Source organism: Anarrhichthys ocellatus, unplaced genomic scaffold (genome assembly GCF_004355925.1).
Source record: "Anarrhichthys ocellatus isolate YVR2014 unplaced genomic scaffold, GSC_Weel_1.0 scaffold7, whole genome shotgun sequence".
NCBI lineage: Eukaryota > Metazoa > Chordata > Actinopteri > Perciformes > Anarhichadidae > Anarrhichthys > Anarrhichthys ocellatus.
The window spans coordinates 4,021,582-4,034,688 of record NW_022280037.1 but is presented as its reverse complement, the minus strand read 5'-3'; the positions used below and the strand labels follow the sequence as shown (position 1 = coordinate 4,034,688).

At 44.8% G+C, this 13,107-nt stretch overlaps 2 protein-coding genes across 4 annotated transcripts in view; one reads left to right on the top strand and one right to left on the bottom strand.

Annotated features, from left to right (window-relative positions):
- The first annotated feature begins 1,494 nt into the window (after positions 1–1,494).
- LOC116383586 (putative E3 ubiquitin-protein ligase UBR7) lies at positions 1,495–6,708 on the top strand. Of its 2 annotated transcripts, XM_031847542.1 has the most exons (11): positions 1,495–1,691; positions 1,986–2,119; positions 2,232–2,292; positions 2,380–2,475; positions 2,607–2,660; positions 2,756–2,861; positions 2,977–3,134; positions 4,578–4,772; positions 4,946–5,102; positions 5,205–5,266; positions 5,428–6,708. In XM_031847542.1, the coding sequence occupies exons 1-11, from the start codon at positions 1,575–1,577 to the stop codon at positions 5,509–5,511; spliced, it is 1,224 nt and encodes a 407-aa protein (XP_031703402.1). In that variant the 5' UTR covers positions 1,495–1,574; the 3' UTR covers positions 5,512–6,708. The 2 variants fall into 2 exon arrangements, with proteins under 2 accessions (XP_031703402.1, XP_031703401.1); XM_031847541.1 differs by having other exon boundaries at positions 5,205–5,507.
- The window catches only part of btbd7 (BTB (POZ) domain containing 7), a 20,107-nt gene continuing 12,972 nt past the window's right edge, over positions 5,973–13,107 (bottom strand). For both annotated transcript variants that reach the window (XM_031847539.1, XM_031847540.1), the window contains exons 4-11: positions 12,429–12,637; positions 11,793–11,868; positions 11,202–11,362; positions 10,949–11,092; positions 10,335–10,524; positions 10,026–10,204; positions 9,367–9,771; positions 5,973–9,222 (exon numbers count right to left, since the gene is read on the bottom strand). In XM_031847539.1, coding sequence (XP_031703399.1) covers positions 8,437–9,222; positions 9,367–9,771; positions 10,026–10,204; positions 10,335–10,524; positions 10,949–11,092; positions 11,202–11,362; positions 11,793–11,868; positions 12,429–12,637 — 2,150 coding nt within the window. In that variant the 3' untranslated portion in view covers positions 5,973–8,436. The remainder of the gene's footprint in view (positions 9,223–9,366; positions 9,772–10,025; positions 10,205–10,334; positions 10,525–10,948; positions 11,093–11,201; positions 11,363–11,792; positions 11,869–12,428; positions 12,638–13,107) is intronic.

Below are 13,107 nucleotides of genomic sequence, written 5' to 3'. Positions count from 1 at the left end.
ATTGTTTTCTGTCAACAGTCCCAATTCAGAGATATCAAATGTTCAGTGAACTTTAACAAATGGACGAGCAAATACTTACATTGGATAGGATGGAGCAAGCAACGTTTGGCGTTATTGCTGAAAAACTGATAGTTATTTTTATTTATATATTACATTTTATTTTAATTTGTTGATTAATCGACTCATAGTCTCTATTCTACACAAGTTAACAAAAACACGAAATTAAACCCAGAAGAGTGTTGTACATTTAGATGTATAATTAAGGTGCTGTTGATCAGTTGTTCCTTGATAGACTTTAACAGCAGCATGTGTTTCATTCATCATACAAACTAAATATACTGATTAAGGTGCCCACGAAATACCAGTAGGATTATTTTTCATTTTTGCTGGAGACCCAGAATTCTTAGCTCTGTCCCTGCATATTAACCACCTCTTTAGGCTGTTCATGGTGGTTCGACAATATTTCCGACAGCCTTTAAAAGCACCCGGGATGCGGTCAGAGAAGTTCAGCGTGTTGCCTGTGAGCACTGCTTCACTGTCTGTCAACCCAACCAACCCAATACATGAAGAATCAAGAAAGGTTGAGGCAAAATGCGGATCAGGGGTTTGTGAATGTGTACACAAACTAATTTTAGTGAGCACAATGAACTGACCTTCTATCTGTGGGCATGCTGTAGCTTGCAACACCCCTTTCAGCGCAGCAATGGACGCATATTTTAGGCGGGCGCCCAAACAGAGAAAACTATCACAGTGGCGCCATCTATTGGAAAACCACTGCAACATACAGCAAGTTCATATATTGTCTTCCACACACACACACACACACACACACACACACACACACACTTAGTATGATAAGAATTGATAAGAAAATATACCGAACACGTAAAAAAAAAAGAGATTAAAACTAAATTAAAACTAAATATTTCAAATGTACACAATGGCAGAAACGCAGTTAAGGTGGTTGGAGGGAGGCCTAACCACCGATTTCCAATCCCTCTCCTGACTACATTCTACCACCAGGTCAAGTATGTAACAATTTACAATTTCAGGCCTTTAAATGCCTCTTTGGGGCCAAATCCAACTGAATTTCATTATTTTCAGTGATGGTTGTAGTGTGTACGTTGTGTTTGCTAGGTTTACCTAATTCCCTTCCATGGAATGGACTTTCCTTTATTGTACATATTCACTGTAATTCACCCTCAAAATGTAGCTATATTTCTTAAATGTCTAGTCTAATTTGTTTCTATTGTGATAATGAACCCAGAGACTGATCCCACCAGGCCACCTGCAGTTACAATACAACACAGACATATATTTATATTTAAGCCAATTAAAAGTAATCATTGAATTATTGATCGTACCATTTGCTTGAACTAAAATAAGTAACGCCATTGATTGAACAGCAAAACATTAGAGATTGTTCATTGTTAATCAGTAACGTTGTCTTGCGTCACTTCCTCCACGTGGTCTCTGCACAAACTATCCCTCGACTCCCGCCCGGAACAGTCGTTTGTCAACACTGTCGTGCAGCTCAGTGTGTCTTTGTGTTCTCCTCACCCTCTTTTACCAAAATGGCAGCGAATAAAGAAGACTCAGACACGGACGATATTCTGTCCAACGAGGAGGAGCTCGAGAAGGCTTTGTGTGTGCTGGCTGGAAGCGACCCAGAAAACTGCTCTTATTCTCGGGTAAGAAAAGCGTCCTGCACCGCATCCCTGCAGCCATCGCCTTTATCCGCCTTCTGGTTCACCGGTCGTGCTGCAGTTTTATATGCAGTGTTCACTGTGACTGTGTAACAAGTAAGGTCTTTGTTGCTTCTGTGGGGCGTTCAAGAGTGAAACCATGAAATTATTCATAGTTTGGTATCACTGCAGTATTTCTAATCAGACAATATGAAATGACTACTATAGTGCTTATTAGAGGGGGTATGTCATCATTATGTATTGTGCTGTATATTCATACCTCCTGTGTTATTGTCACAGGGCTATGTGAAGAGACAGGCTGTGTTTGCCTGCAACACCTGCACTCCAAATGCTGCAGAACCTGCTGGGGTTTGTTTGGCGTGTGCCAATAAATGCCACGATGGACATGATATCTTTGAACTGTACACCAAAAGGTATTTTGGTTGAGTTTTTTAAATTTTTTTTAATGATGTAAACTGATCATACAAATTCAGTCCTACAGTTTGCCATATCCTTTTCATAATTAACCTAATTTTTCTGATGTAGAAATTTTCGCTGTGACTGTGGGAATAGCAAGTTTGGGGAATTCAAGTGCCAGCTAATTCCTGTGAGTCCTCTGGTTTTATAATGACTTCTAACTCAATCGTGCTTTATGTTCGTGATGCTGAAGTTATTCCATCTGGTGCATTCACAGGCCAAAGATGAGGAGAACGTCAGAAATCACTACAATCACAACTTCAATGGCTGCTACTGCACGTGTGACCGGCCGTACCCAGACACAGACGATCAGGTATTCCTTTCATTTATTTAGTTTTATCACTGAGATCTTGTTTAAGTTAGTAAGATTACATTGATCAAATCTACTGTTTACATCATCTGTCATTGTGACTCCAAAAACACCTTTTTTAAATGATCCAATAGGCCAACGATGAGATGATTCAGTGTGTCATCTGTGAGGATTGGTTTCATAGCAGGGTAAGCAGAAGTCATGTTATTGAAATTACTTTTTGAGAACTTCCTTTTTTCAAATATTCTTCTCATTACGTAGTCCATTTGTTTGTCGTTGATAGCACCTGGGCTGCACTACGGGGGACCCTGAGGAGCTGCAAGAGATGATATGTGAGGCCTGCATGAACAAGGCCCCTGTCTTGTGGATGTATGCTGCTCACTTTGCAGGTAAAAGTTGTCTTGAGCTGCGTGTCAGGGTAAGCAAATACAAACCCACGAGACTTTACGAACATTTAACAGTAAAATCCAGAGAACAATTTTTGCATTTGTCCTTCCCTTTTAGTTTCACCTATGATCAGTGTCAGTCATCCTGAGGAGGAGGAGGGGGAGAAGGAGGAAGAAGTGGATGTCGAGGACGGAGCAGAAAAGGAAGAAGCCTCTGAGCCCAGTCACAGTGGGGATGAGGAACCGTCCACCAGTGCTGAGCACACGAAGCAGGAGGTGAGAACCCGGGCTCAGCAGACCTTCTGCCTCTGTTTCTATGTTTGCATGTAGGGTGTGTCATATTAAGAGCAAAAGAAGGGAGTTAAAGTGAACAAGAAGACCTACTGACACCTAATCTGTACTGGTGCTGAACCTGCAATCAAACCAATTAATTTGGGATGGCGGGTAGAGATCAACATTGACCACATGCAAGCGTTCTTGTCATCGGACAACTTAGAACAGTTTGATCAGATTTGATGCATTGAAAATATAAGGCTGTATCCAGAAAACTGGGTTTGATTACATTTAACGACCGTCGTTAGCTGATGTGAGGCGTTTATTTGGTTTTCTGGCCTTTCCGCATTATTAAGTGCCACGGTGAAATATGAGCTTTCCCAGTTAGTGTCAATTGAAACTTGTAATTACTATGCCACATGAACGCAGCATACTTCAATAGCCCTTCACAGGAAACAAATTTGAGGCAAATAGGCGAAACATAAATTTAGGTCTCCTCTTGTAACTTTTCCATTCATGGTTTTGGTTTTATTTTACTTCAACTGTGTTCATGGTAGATTGAGAAAAAAAACCCTAAATGGTTAGAATTTTTAGAAAACATCCATTTTCCCCCAAATTCATTAAAATTACTAACTCGATCTCCATTTCATTCTCTATAGTGATAAGCGGTAATTGCAGGTGTGGTTTTGTATCTTTCTTCCCAGAGGGCCCCACTTGTGATTTGTCCCAGGAAATATCGCCACAGACACCCAGTTTTTAATATTGCAAATACAAGAGCTGTCATCAGTGGGCCATAGGCTCAATCATTATGGTGTTTGCATAATTCGGCGATAGTGACTTAACAGACATTTAATTAAAATCTTAGCTTCCTAACTCTGGCCTGCTTTACAGATTTCAGTTTCTTTGACTGAGCAATGTGTGTGTCGACAGATGTTTCCTACTTATGGTAGTATGGTGTTACCTGTTCATGTATACCCTCGTCATCTGTGTGTGACTTCATGTGGAACTCCACTGTGTTATGCAGGGATTTGATATGAAAAGGGCCCTCGTGTACAGTATTCGAGTGCTCACTGTGCACGTTCCCTTGGTGGCAGCTGTTGTTTTTAGTTGCCACAAGATGGAGCTGGAGGGTAATGAGCAGATTATAGAGCAGGCTCCAGCTGGTTATCATGCTTTCCCCTCCTCTGGGTAATTAGGGGAGAAATGACCCATGAGGCACTGCTTCCCCTGCACTGTAGACGGCTTTGGCCAGGCTTCACAGGGCAGCTTACTGTAAACTGGCTGGTGATTTTCATCACTCAATCATCTCGTCGTGTCAGTCGCCTTGAGACTTCCCCGGATGAGTCCGCAGTGCTGTGGGCCGAGATGTTTTACAAAGCTCACGTGTTATCAATCGCTCCTCCTGCCAGTAGCACAGAAACTCATCCTCTGTTATTTGTATCTTAGGAAGTGGCAACCAGGAGTTCCCCTTGCAAACGGACCCACGAGGAAATGTCAGGCAGCCCTGCAAAGGCCGTGACCAAAACTGTTGTCTGCAGGCTGAAGGAACTGCAAGCCAAGGGGCTGGAGAGGCGAAGACAGGGAGCGGTGTTCTGGCCTTACAGCTGGCGCTCCGAGCTCTGCACCTGCATGAGCTGCAAGGTAGGCCACGAATACTAGCTCTGAGTATAATGTGGGCTTTAACAAAGGGCACGAGGAAGCCACTTTGCAGGTGTTGGCTCTACATGTGATCCTGATCCATGTAACGGAGTCTATGAAGTACTTAGGCTCCTTTACTTAATGAACGTGTCTCTGTGTGCTGCGTTGTTGCACAGAGGGTCTATGTGGCTGCAGAGGTGCAGTTCCTAATGGATCAGTCGGACACCATTCTAGCCTATGAGAACAGAGGCTTGGATGAGCCGTTTGGTCAGCACCCGTTGATGGCACTGATGAGCTCGATGGACCGCGTCCAGCAGCTGGAGGTCATTTACGGTGAGTGCGGGGTCTATTTTTTTTCTCCAAGGATGTAATCATGCAAAGTGAAACTTATGGGCGAGGCGATTGATCGAGGCTAATCACGTGTTCTTCCCTCAGGTGTCAACGAGCTGACGACTTCGATCACTGCGTTTTTAGACCAGTGTGTTACTGAAGGAAAGGTAAGAAATGGATGTCCAAGTGCAAATATAGTCTGGACGGTTTTGACCATTAGCATTTACTTTTTCACCTGCAGGCAAGTGTGCAAATTCTTTATTTTTAAAAATGTTTGGTTTTTCTTCTTCCTCTAAATCTCAAACCATTCCCTCCTTTTCTCTATCAGACAGTCACAGTTGAAGCTGTGCATCAGTTCTTTGAGGAGCTGCGGGCTAGAAAGAGACGGAGGACCAATGCAGGATACCAGTAACAAGGAGGCCATGCTGCTATCGTAGGCCTGGTTCATATGGTGCTTTGAATGAATGAGTGAGATTTGGAAGATTAACCTTTTTCTTGGTTGAATAAAGGAACTTCTTGCTGCAACCGATGTGATCCTAACACGCAGAGTGCACTGACTCGCTGTTGTGAATTGTTTCTTCTCGAGTGAAGGAGTGAGATTGTTTTTATTGATTTATAGTAATGCCTTAACTCTCCAAATGAATGTTACTTGAGACATTTCAACACTGTATGCTTTAAATAGATTAAATTGTTACATTGCTACAATGTTATGTGCATCACATGAACATGTCCAGTTTGTCATTGTGACTTGAGTTAAATACCAGTGTGTTTTAAATTGTCAAACTTCTGATGTGAACAAATACTGTTTTATATTCATGTTCCAAATAAAGTCATCACGTTTCTAGTGCACAAAACAACGCAACTGAGATCAAATTAATTCCATAATATCAAACCAGTTTATTTTGAGGATGCCCAAGTTGACCACTGTTATGCACCTTTTGAGGCGACAGTAGAAAAATAGATTCAGTGAAACTAAATGCAACTTAATATCAATCTACAAACATGTTTTCTATAATACCATACAAGTACAAAGTACCTGTTATAATTCAACACAAGCAATCACACATTTCAGATGGTTCAATTCCAAAAGGTGCTAAATAACACTATGTACACAGAACGAGCTACATGAGATTTCAAAGGACTATTTGATGCAGGCTGGTAAGCTGGTAGAAAAGAGCTTGCATAGACATCAAAGTCACTTCTTCAATAAAAGCCCAGCCGCAGGCGGTGGGGGTGGGGGGGGAAAGGCACTGACTTCTCTACAGCAAAGAGCAAAACAAGGACTTTTATTCAATGGAACATTGTCCCGGAAAATAAAACTACTACCCAACATGAACATGGGGAGGTGAACATGGGGAGGAATCTGGAGTTTTGCATTTTTTTCCCCCATGATTCCACCTAGATGGAAAAATGAATTTTTCTGCTTGGCAACTTTATCACCGCTAAGCAGAAAGCTAATAATATCTTCAGATCCTCTACATATTCATGTTACTTTAAAAAGTAAAGAATAGGGAAGACAAGAAACATCTCGACAAACATCGTAATCCACAACACTGAACAGACCGCCCTAATGCGTGACATTTGGGGACAAAATAGATTGAGACACAATCTTTATGTTTTATACCACACATTCTTAGTGAGATTTCATGACAAAGACAAGTACACAGTGTTGTCCACTACAGTAAAAACTCAAACCTTCAACAACCACTAAAATGTGATAGAAACAATTAAAAATGTGTCAGAATGGAGTTCAATTCATTATATACAATTTCATTGGAGACATGAGCCGGCTATCGCCAACTTTTCTTCAATATAAGATTCCTTTTGTTCGAAATTCTTTTGTTCCTCTTCCCTTCAGCTAATATACCGGTGTCTCCTACAGTGCAAGGATACTGGTATGTGAGGGTGTATGCCAGCTTGTTGGCTGTAACAGGCTTTTATGTGTGTACTTGCATGGTGCTGGAGCTACAGCTGCTGTGGCTCTTTAACAGTACATTTAATAGTATCAACACTGACTATGCAGGTCCACAATCTCGCGTGGGGTGGTGTGATGGGAGGCCTGACGTATATACATGTTAGCATTTGGGTAAGGGGTAGTTAATGTGTCCATAGTGAACAGAACAGTCAAATAACAGGGGTAAGCGATATGACATCATAATTGAACAAAGGTAGCTAAAACTGAATATTCCAAGCACTGATTAAGGCTTTAGATTAGATTACTTGATGCTATTGGATTAAACAGAACAAGAGGCTCTTAACTCATCAGACTCTCCGATATGTACAAACAGACCTGACTAAAGATGGGAGTGTACAGTACTGAGATTGTCTCTACACAACTGTGTGTATCAAAGTTATCCTCTCTCTCACACACACACACACACACACACACACAAGCTGAAAAACCAACAAACCCCCCAGTACTCATGGCACCCCTATATTTGTCACTGTATTTCGGTAATGAGCCTGCTCGTGCTCCTTCCTGCCACCTGTAGCCCTCTGAAAACACCAGGCGTCTGCCTCCAAGCATGTAATAGGTAAACCCTGACACAATTATCAGACCGGGTAACGGGAGAATGACGAACTCTGATGACCTACTTCCTAACAGGTCCGGTTCCTGCTTTGTGTGACCAAGCTGTGGCCCTTAAACCGGGGGCCAGGTGGGGAACACTAGCCAAATGGGTTGCTATAGGCATGCTACAGGGAAAATGGAAATACAAATAATGGGAGGAAAAGAATACAGTCTGATGTATTTACATATGATTTTATCACAATACTCTCTGTCCCAGACTGAGTACCATTGTTAGCCTGTGTAAATTGAGATTCCTATCCCACCATCTCCCCGTTCTGTGCCTAAAACAATGGAGAGACAACAGAGCTTATGAATGCAATCTTTGTTGAACCATCAGTTCATAACTGAGCTACATCTAGTGTTGTGACCTCCCCATGCAGGACTCGCACAGCATAGAGCTAAAGTCTTTCTTTACAATCAAACTCAAGAGACCAGTCTGTCCTAGTAGAGCCTGAGTCATCCTCTAAACCAGCAGGATCAATTACTACAAGCATGGACAGTTAGCCTACAGCTCTTACTCATTCCATACTCGACTGTGTGATGGATAGCACAGTGTGATAGAGGTAGGACAAAAGGACAGATCCAATAAATAGCAACCATCGACCCCCCCCTTTACCCTGCTCCTCTCAAACAAACAAACACAAACACACAGACACAGACACACACACACAAACAGGCACACATTTAGTGCTTCGCCATTCATTGTGATGGACAGCCACTCATCATGCTTTCCCTTTTCCTAACTCAACCCCCGGTCCTCAAATGGGGTTAAAGTGCAGATTTCTTATAAGGGTAGTCGGGCTTGCTGGGTGACCTGCGGTCTCTGGCGATGTCCTCGCTGACACTGTTCCTGTGAGACTGCTGGAGGGACCCCGGGCCCAATGATTCTCCAGCTAGAACCATCTCCTCCGGGGCATCTCTAGGGCCTGTGTGCCTCTCCTCATAGCTATCCATGTTTCCACTGGGAGGCCGTAAATGTCCTAAGCCATGAGTCAAATCTGTCTCATTTGATCGCCCCCTTGGGATGTGTCCCATCCTATGTTGGGCCACAGAAGGGCTGGCAAGGACTCCATCATGCCTCTGAGAGGTCATACTGAGGACGTCCAGACGTAGTGGGTCTGCGGCAGTCCGTCCCTGAGGGCGGCCCTGGGACTGAGATTCAGAAATGTAGGGGGGTGGATAAGAGCCGGAGGGAGTGCAGCTGTGGCTGTAGAGGTCTGGTCCTGCAAAGGAGGGCAGAGGGTGAGCGGATGTTGGGGTTGCAGGTCGACAGGAAAAGTCATACAGGTCAGGGAATTCGGCTTGAGCCTCCAGCTTGGGTTCAGGAGCGTGTCTCTTGCATGAATGGCCATGTCCAGGACCGTGGCCATGGCTGTGGCGGGCAGAAGGGCAGGGCCCATGGGGCAGGTGGTGGCCCGAGGGGCCCATGGGGCCCATGGGGCCGTGAGGGCCTTCCCTGTCCAACTCTGCCATGTGCTGCTCCCTCAGGGACATGACAGAGACACCCAACGCAATGTCAGGCATGAACTCCCTCATAACAGGCTCCATGCTCATCTGCATCGGAAAACAGACACAAAAACATGTGACGTTACCTGACAATTTAGCAACTAATGATCGTAGGCACAAACCATGCAGCCGCATTTTAACAAACAAAAATCGTAGCACAAGGACTCTAGGAAGTAACACACACACACTCACCGCTTGCTGTTCAGAAAGCAAAGCTCGGCCCATAGCCTGCGGGTTGGTGCAGTCTGGGGGCTGGGGCCTGGGTACAGAGGAGTAGTCTGAGCTGCCATGCTTAGCAGCTGCATGGCGCTGGATCAGGGTGCGGTTGCAGGGATAGGAGAAGGAACGGGTAGGGGCTGGCATGGGCACACGAGGACGCCAGGCACCCTTGAGCTGAGCATGGCTGGGTGTGGCAGGGGGGTGGTATGGGGGAGGTGGAGGAGGTAGGGGAGGGTGAAAGCCAACTACCCCTTCTAGCTCTGTGAACATGCTATCCATGGCTGGGCTGCTGTTTACCCGACACCGACCCACCTGGCGTAGAGCCAGAATTGGACTCTCATCTCCAAACCGTTCATCAGGGAAGAACTTGTAAGGGTTCTGAAAATACAAAAAAAAAAAAACAGAACATGAGATATAGAAATCTATGTCCATTGTGGTGCTGACAAAGCATTTAAAAGAAGAAAAAAATTATTTTTCTGAAGATTTTTCTGCCTGGGGTTGTTCATGGTCTGTATCTGCTGCACTACTGAGGTCCGTCTGTGTCCTCAGCACAACCATCCCTGTTAGTATCCCAGCCGTAGCCATCTCATCACCCCTCAAACCCCTGGGAACAAACTCTGCTTTCTACGAACCTGCAGTAGCTCAGTGGCTCCGTCTGCCAGACCAAACTCCCTCAGCACCCGCAGCTGCAGCTCATAGCTGACGGTGGCGCCTTCGCCACAGTTGAGGGCATAAGCTCTCTGGACCTGCTCCGTGTGTCTCAGTTCCTGCAGCCTCCGGATCATTTCCTTTACCACGGACAGCTGAGGCACTGAAAGACGCAATACAAACGCATACATTCATGGATGCTTCACTTTTTGATACGAGCATTATGTTTAAGGGTTCTTAGTTTGGATATTTGGCAACACGAGCACCAGTTTCTGTTACTATCTGGTCATTACCTGGAATTTCATTGGCCACAACCGACGGAGCTGTGGTTGAGTTGCTCGCCATTTGCTGGTGGTTGATCATGTGACAGCACTGAGGCACAGCGTTGTTGACCATGTAGAGCGTGTCTGGGACGTTGGACATGCGCACTAATCGCAAACGCACCAAGTCCGTCTGCTCCACCATCATTTCATCAAGCACAGACTAAAAGGGGCAGGTAGACGAGAGAGGGCAAGTTAGACCACAACTTCTAAGAAATAAAACTCATATGTGCAACTCAAGGACACCGAGAGGGTTCGCAAATTATTTCCACTTGATTGACACTTCATTTAATAATGACTCTCTCTGGTCTAGGGAAATGTTCATTAATATTCATGTCCCTGGGAATCCATATAAATTATTAGGAAAAGTGTGCAAATGGACATAACATGAATTTCAGTCATGTGATGGAGGCCGCTATTAAACACGGTGAGTATGCATTAGCAACAACTGGGCATGGATGATTTTCCGCATCTGAGCTACGAACTGGTTCGCAGAACCTCTACTCTTTGATGTTAGCAAAAAAAAAAGACACAAATAATCCACCGCTTCCTGGAGTCCGAATTAATCAATAGTGAAGGAGCCTTACCTTAGCCTCCTCCACATAAGGAGAGAAGAGGCGGGGACGCACGTAGATGCCAGCGTTCTTCTGCCGTAACCAGGCATTGGCTTTTCCCCCCTCAGCTGTGGGCAGCATGTCTGAGGGAGGGGTGCTGATCAAACCTCGTTTAAGCTGTGAACAAGGGTGAAGAACGAGGATCAATGTTTAGTTTATCAAGGTCACAATGACTCAGGTGAACACACACACACACGCTGAGAAAAGGTAGAGAAGCAGTACTGACCGCGTCAGAGAGGACGTCACTGTTGGGAGGTAAGATGTGCTCAGTTCGGATAAAGGGCAGGAGGGGAGACAGGATCTCCTTTAGCTCCTCCACATCCAGGTCCCTCCTTTTCACTCCCCTCTTGTTCACACTGTGGGCTGTGCCGCTCAAAAGGTTCGGTTCTGGGTAAATGAGGACAGGAACGGCCATTAGCAGCTTTAATGTAATGCACATAACCGTGACTGTTTGTGCAACTATGATTAGGCTTTTAATGCTCTTAAGTCAACCTGCTGGCTATTTTCTCCACAGTGTTCAGGAAAGTTTGATTAAACAGATGATGGATAAATATTGCATTGCTTCCTGTGTGGTTGCCAGCCCATACAATATGATGACCAACAACCGTGACAATGAATCCGACAGAAGACAATTGCTGACTAGGTCAGAGCACACAATGACATGACCAATCACAATGAGGTCACTATTTTTTAGGGTAAAGTTTGGTGCCATTCAGTCATGCTTTTAAGTGTATTTGGAGGCTCTGGTAAGTGGGTAATTCCCTCAGAGCCATTAGGGGGGCTGCTCAGAGGGTAATTATAGAGTGTATTATCTTACCCCTGTCTGCCATCCTCTTAATAAGCTGCTGCTCGCCCCACTTAACAACATACTTGAGAATGTCCTGTTCACTCGCCTGTAAATGAGACCAAGACACAGAGAAAGAGAGAGAGAGAGATATAGGACAAGGAGAAGGAAAGACACAAAAGTATTATTAGGACATGGTTAGATATTGTCGGGAACAAAACTGGGAAGCTGTTAAATGAGGACGAGGTGAAAATGCAATATGTTCAGGCGGTGTCCCAGCAAAACTCAGGCCTGGTTGGTTTGTTTGTGTCGTTGGATTTCAACACCTCAACCATCTGGTCTGATGCCCGAGTATCTTGGCAGTGCAGATGACAGCTCAGCTTTGATTAGGTTCTTGGTTTGAAGGCATTTCCCTGCAGGGAACGCTGTTACTCATCTCTGTAGTCCCCGAGTGTCGTCTGTGTGTGTGTGTGCGTATAGTGTGCGAGTGACACAGATATTGTGTTAATTTATCCCCTCTGTGTTTACTGTATTTTCACCAAGCAGTAGTCATTGTGAACATGTCAGGCACCAATTACTGAAACGTCCCGCTAGAAAATGTACCTCCAAACTGGGAGATGTCGTTACGGGTGACAGGTTGACAGAGGAAGCGACGCTCCGTTCCCTTACCTGTAGGTAGTCGGACTGAATTGCGCAGAGAAGGTGCTCCTTGCCGAGCTCGTAGAGAACATCTGAAGTGACAACCTGACTGAATTCCTCACAGAGGAAGTGCATGGCCTGCCTGTGGACCCACTTGGAGCCGTACGGCTGGGAGCTCCACTTCAGGATGGGGACGAGTGAGTCCAGAGACAGGCTTTCCACAACGATGTCCTCACAGCCTGGGAGAGCCAATGAGATGGATGAGCAAGTTACATCTGGATATGTCTTTATGGGCACAAATGTACCATATTCCAGAAATGGGTATAAATACGAAAGAAAGCAATACACAAAAGTTTAAAGAAAAGAAATGCAATAAGAGAAGGATTTATCTATATTAATTCTGCAGCCGCTGCCAGACCATCAGCAGTTTTGACTTGTAGTCACTGACCCAGGGAGTCTCCCTCTACTAGCCCCCACATCCTCCTTGCTGCGTTTCCTAAATCAGAGCACATACCAGAACAGCAGGTAGTGGTTTAACTCTGTAACACACCAACCCACATAAATGCCTTTGATACCTTGATGTGTTTCAGTCTCAAGCTGCCTCCTCTTAACCGTGATAAGTAAACACAGCAGTCAGAGGAAATGTGCTGCCAGTGCACAGGCACACACACACACACACACACACACACACACACACACACACACACAC

Excerpts from the sequence above, each read along its gene's own strand:
- LOC116383586 (XM_031847541.1), top strand. The coding sequence starts at position 1,575 with ATGGCAGCGAATAAAGAAGACTCAGACACGGACGATATTCTGTCCAAC. Across the intron at positions 2,120-2,231 it reads TTTGAACTGTACACCAAAAG|AAATTTTCGCTGTGACTGTG; the intron begins GTATTTTGGTTG and ends TTTCTGATGTAG. Across the intron at positions 4,773-4,945 it reads GCACCTGCATGAGCTGCAAG|AGGGTCTATGTGGCTGCAGA; the intron begins GTAGGCCACGAA and ends GTTGTTGCACAG.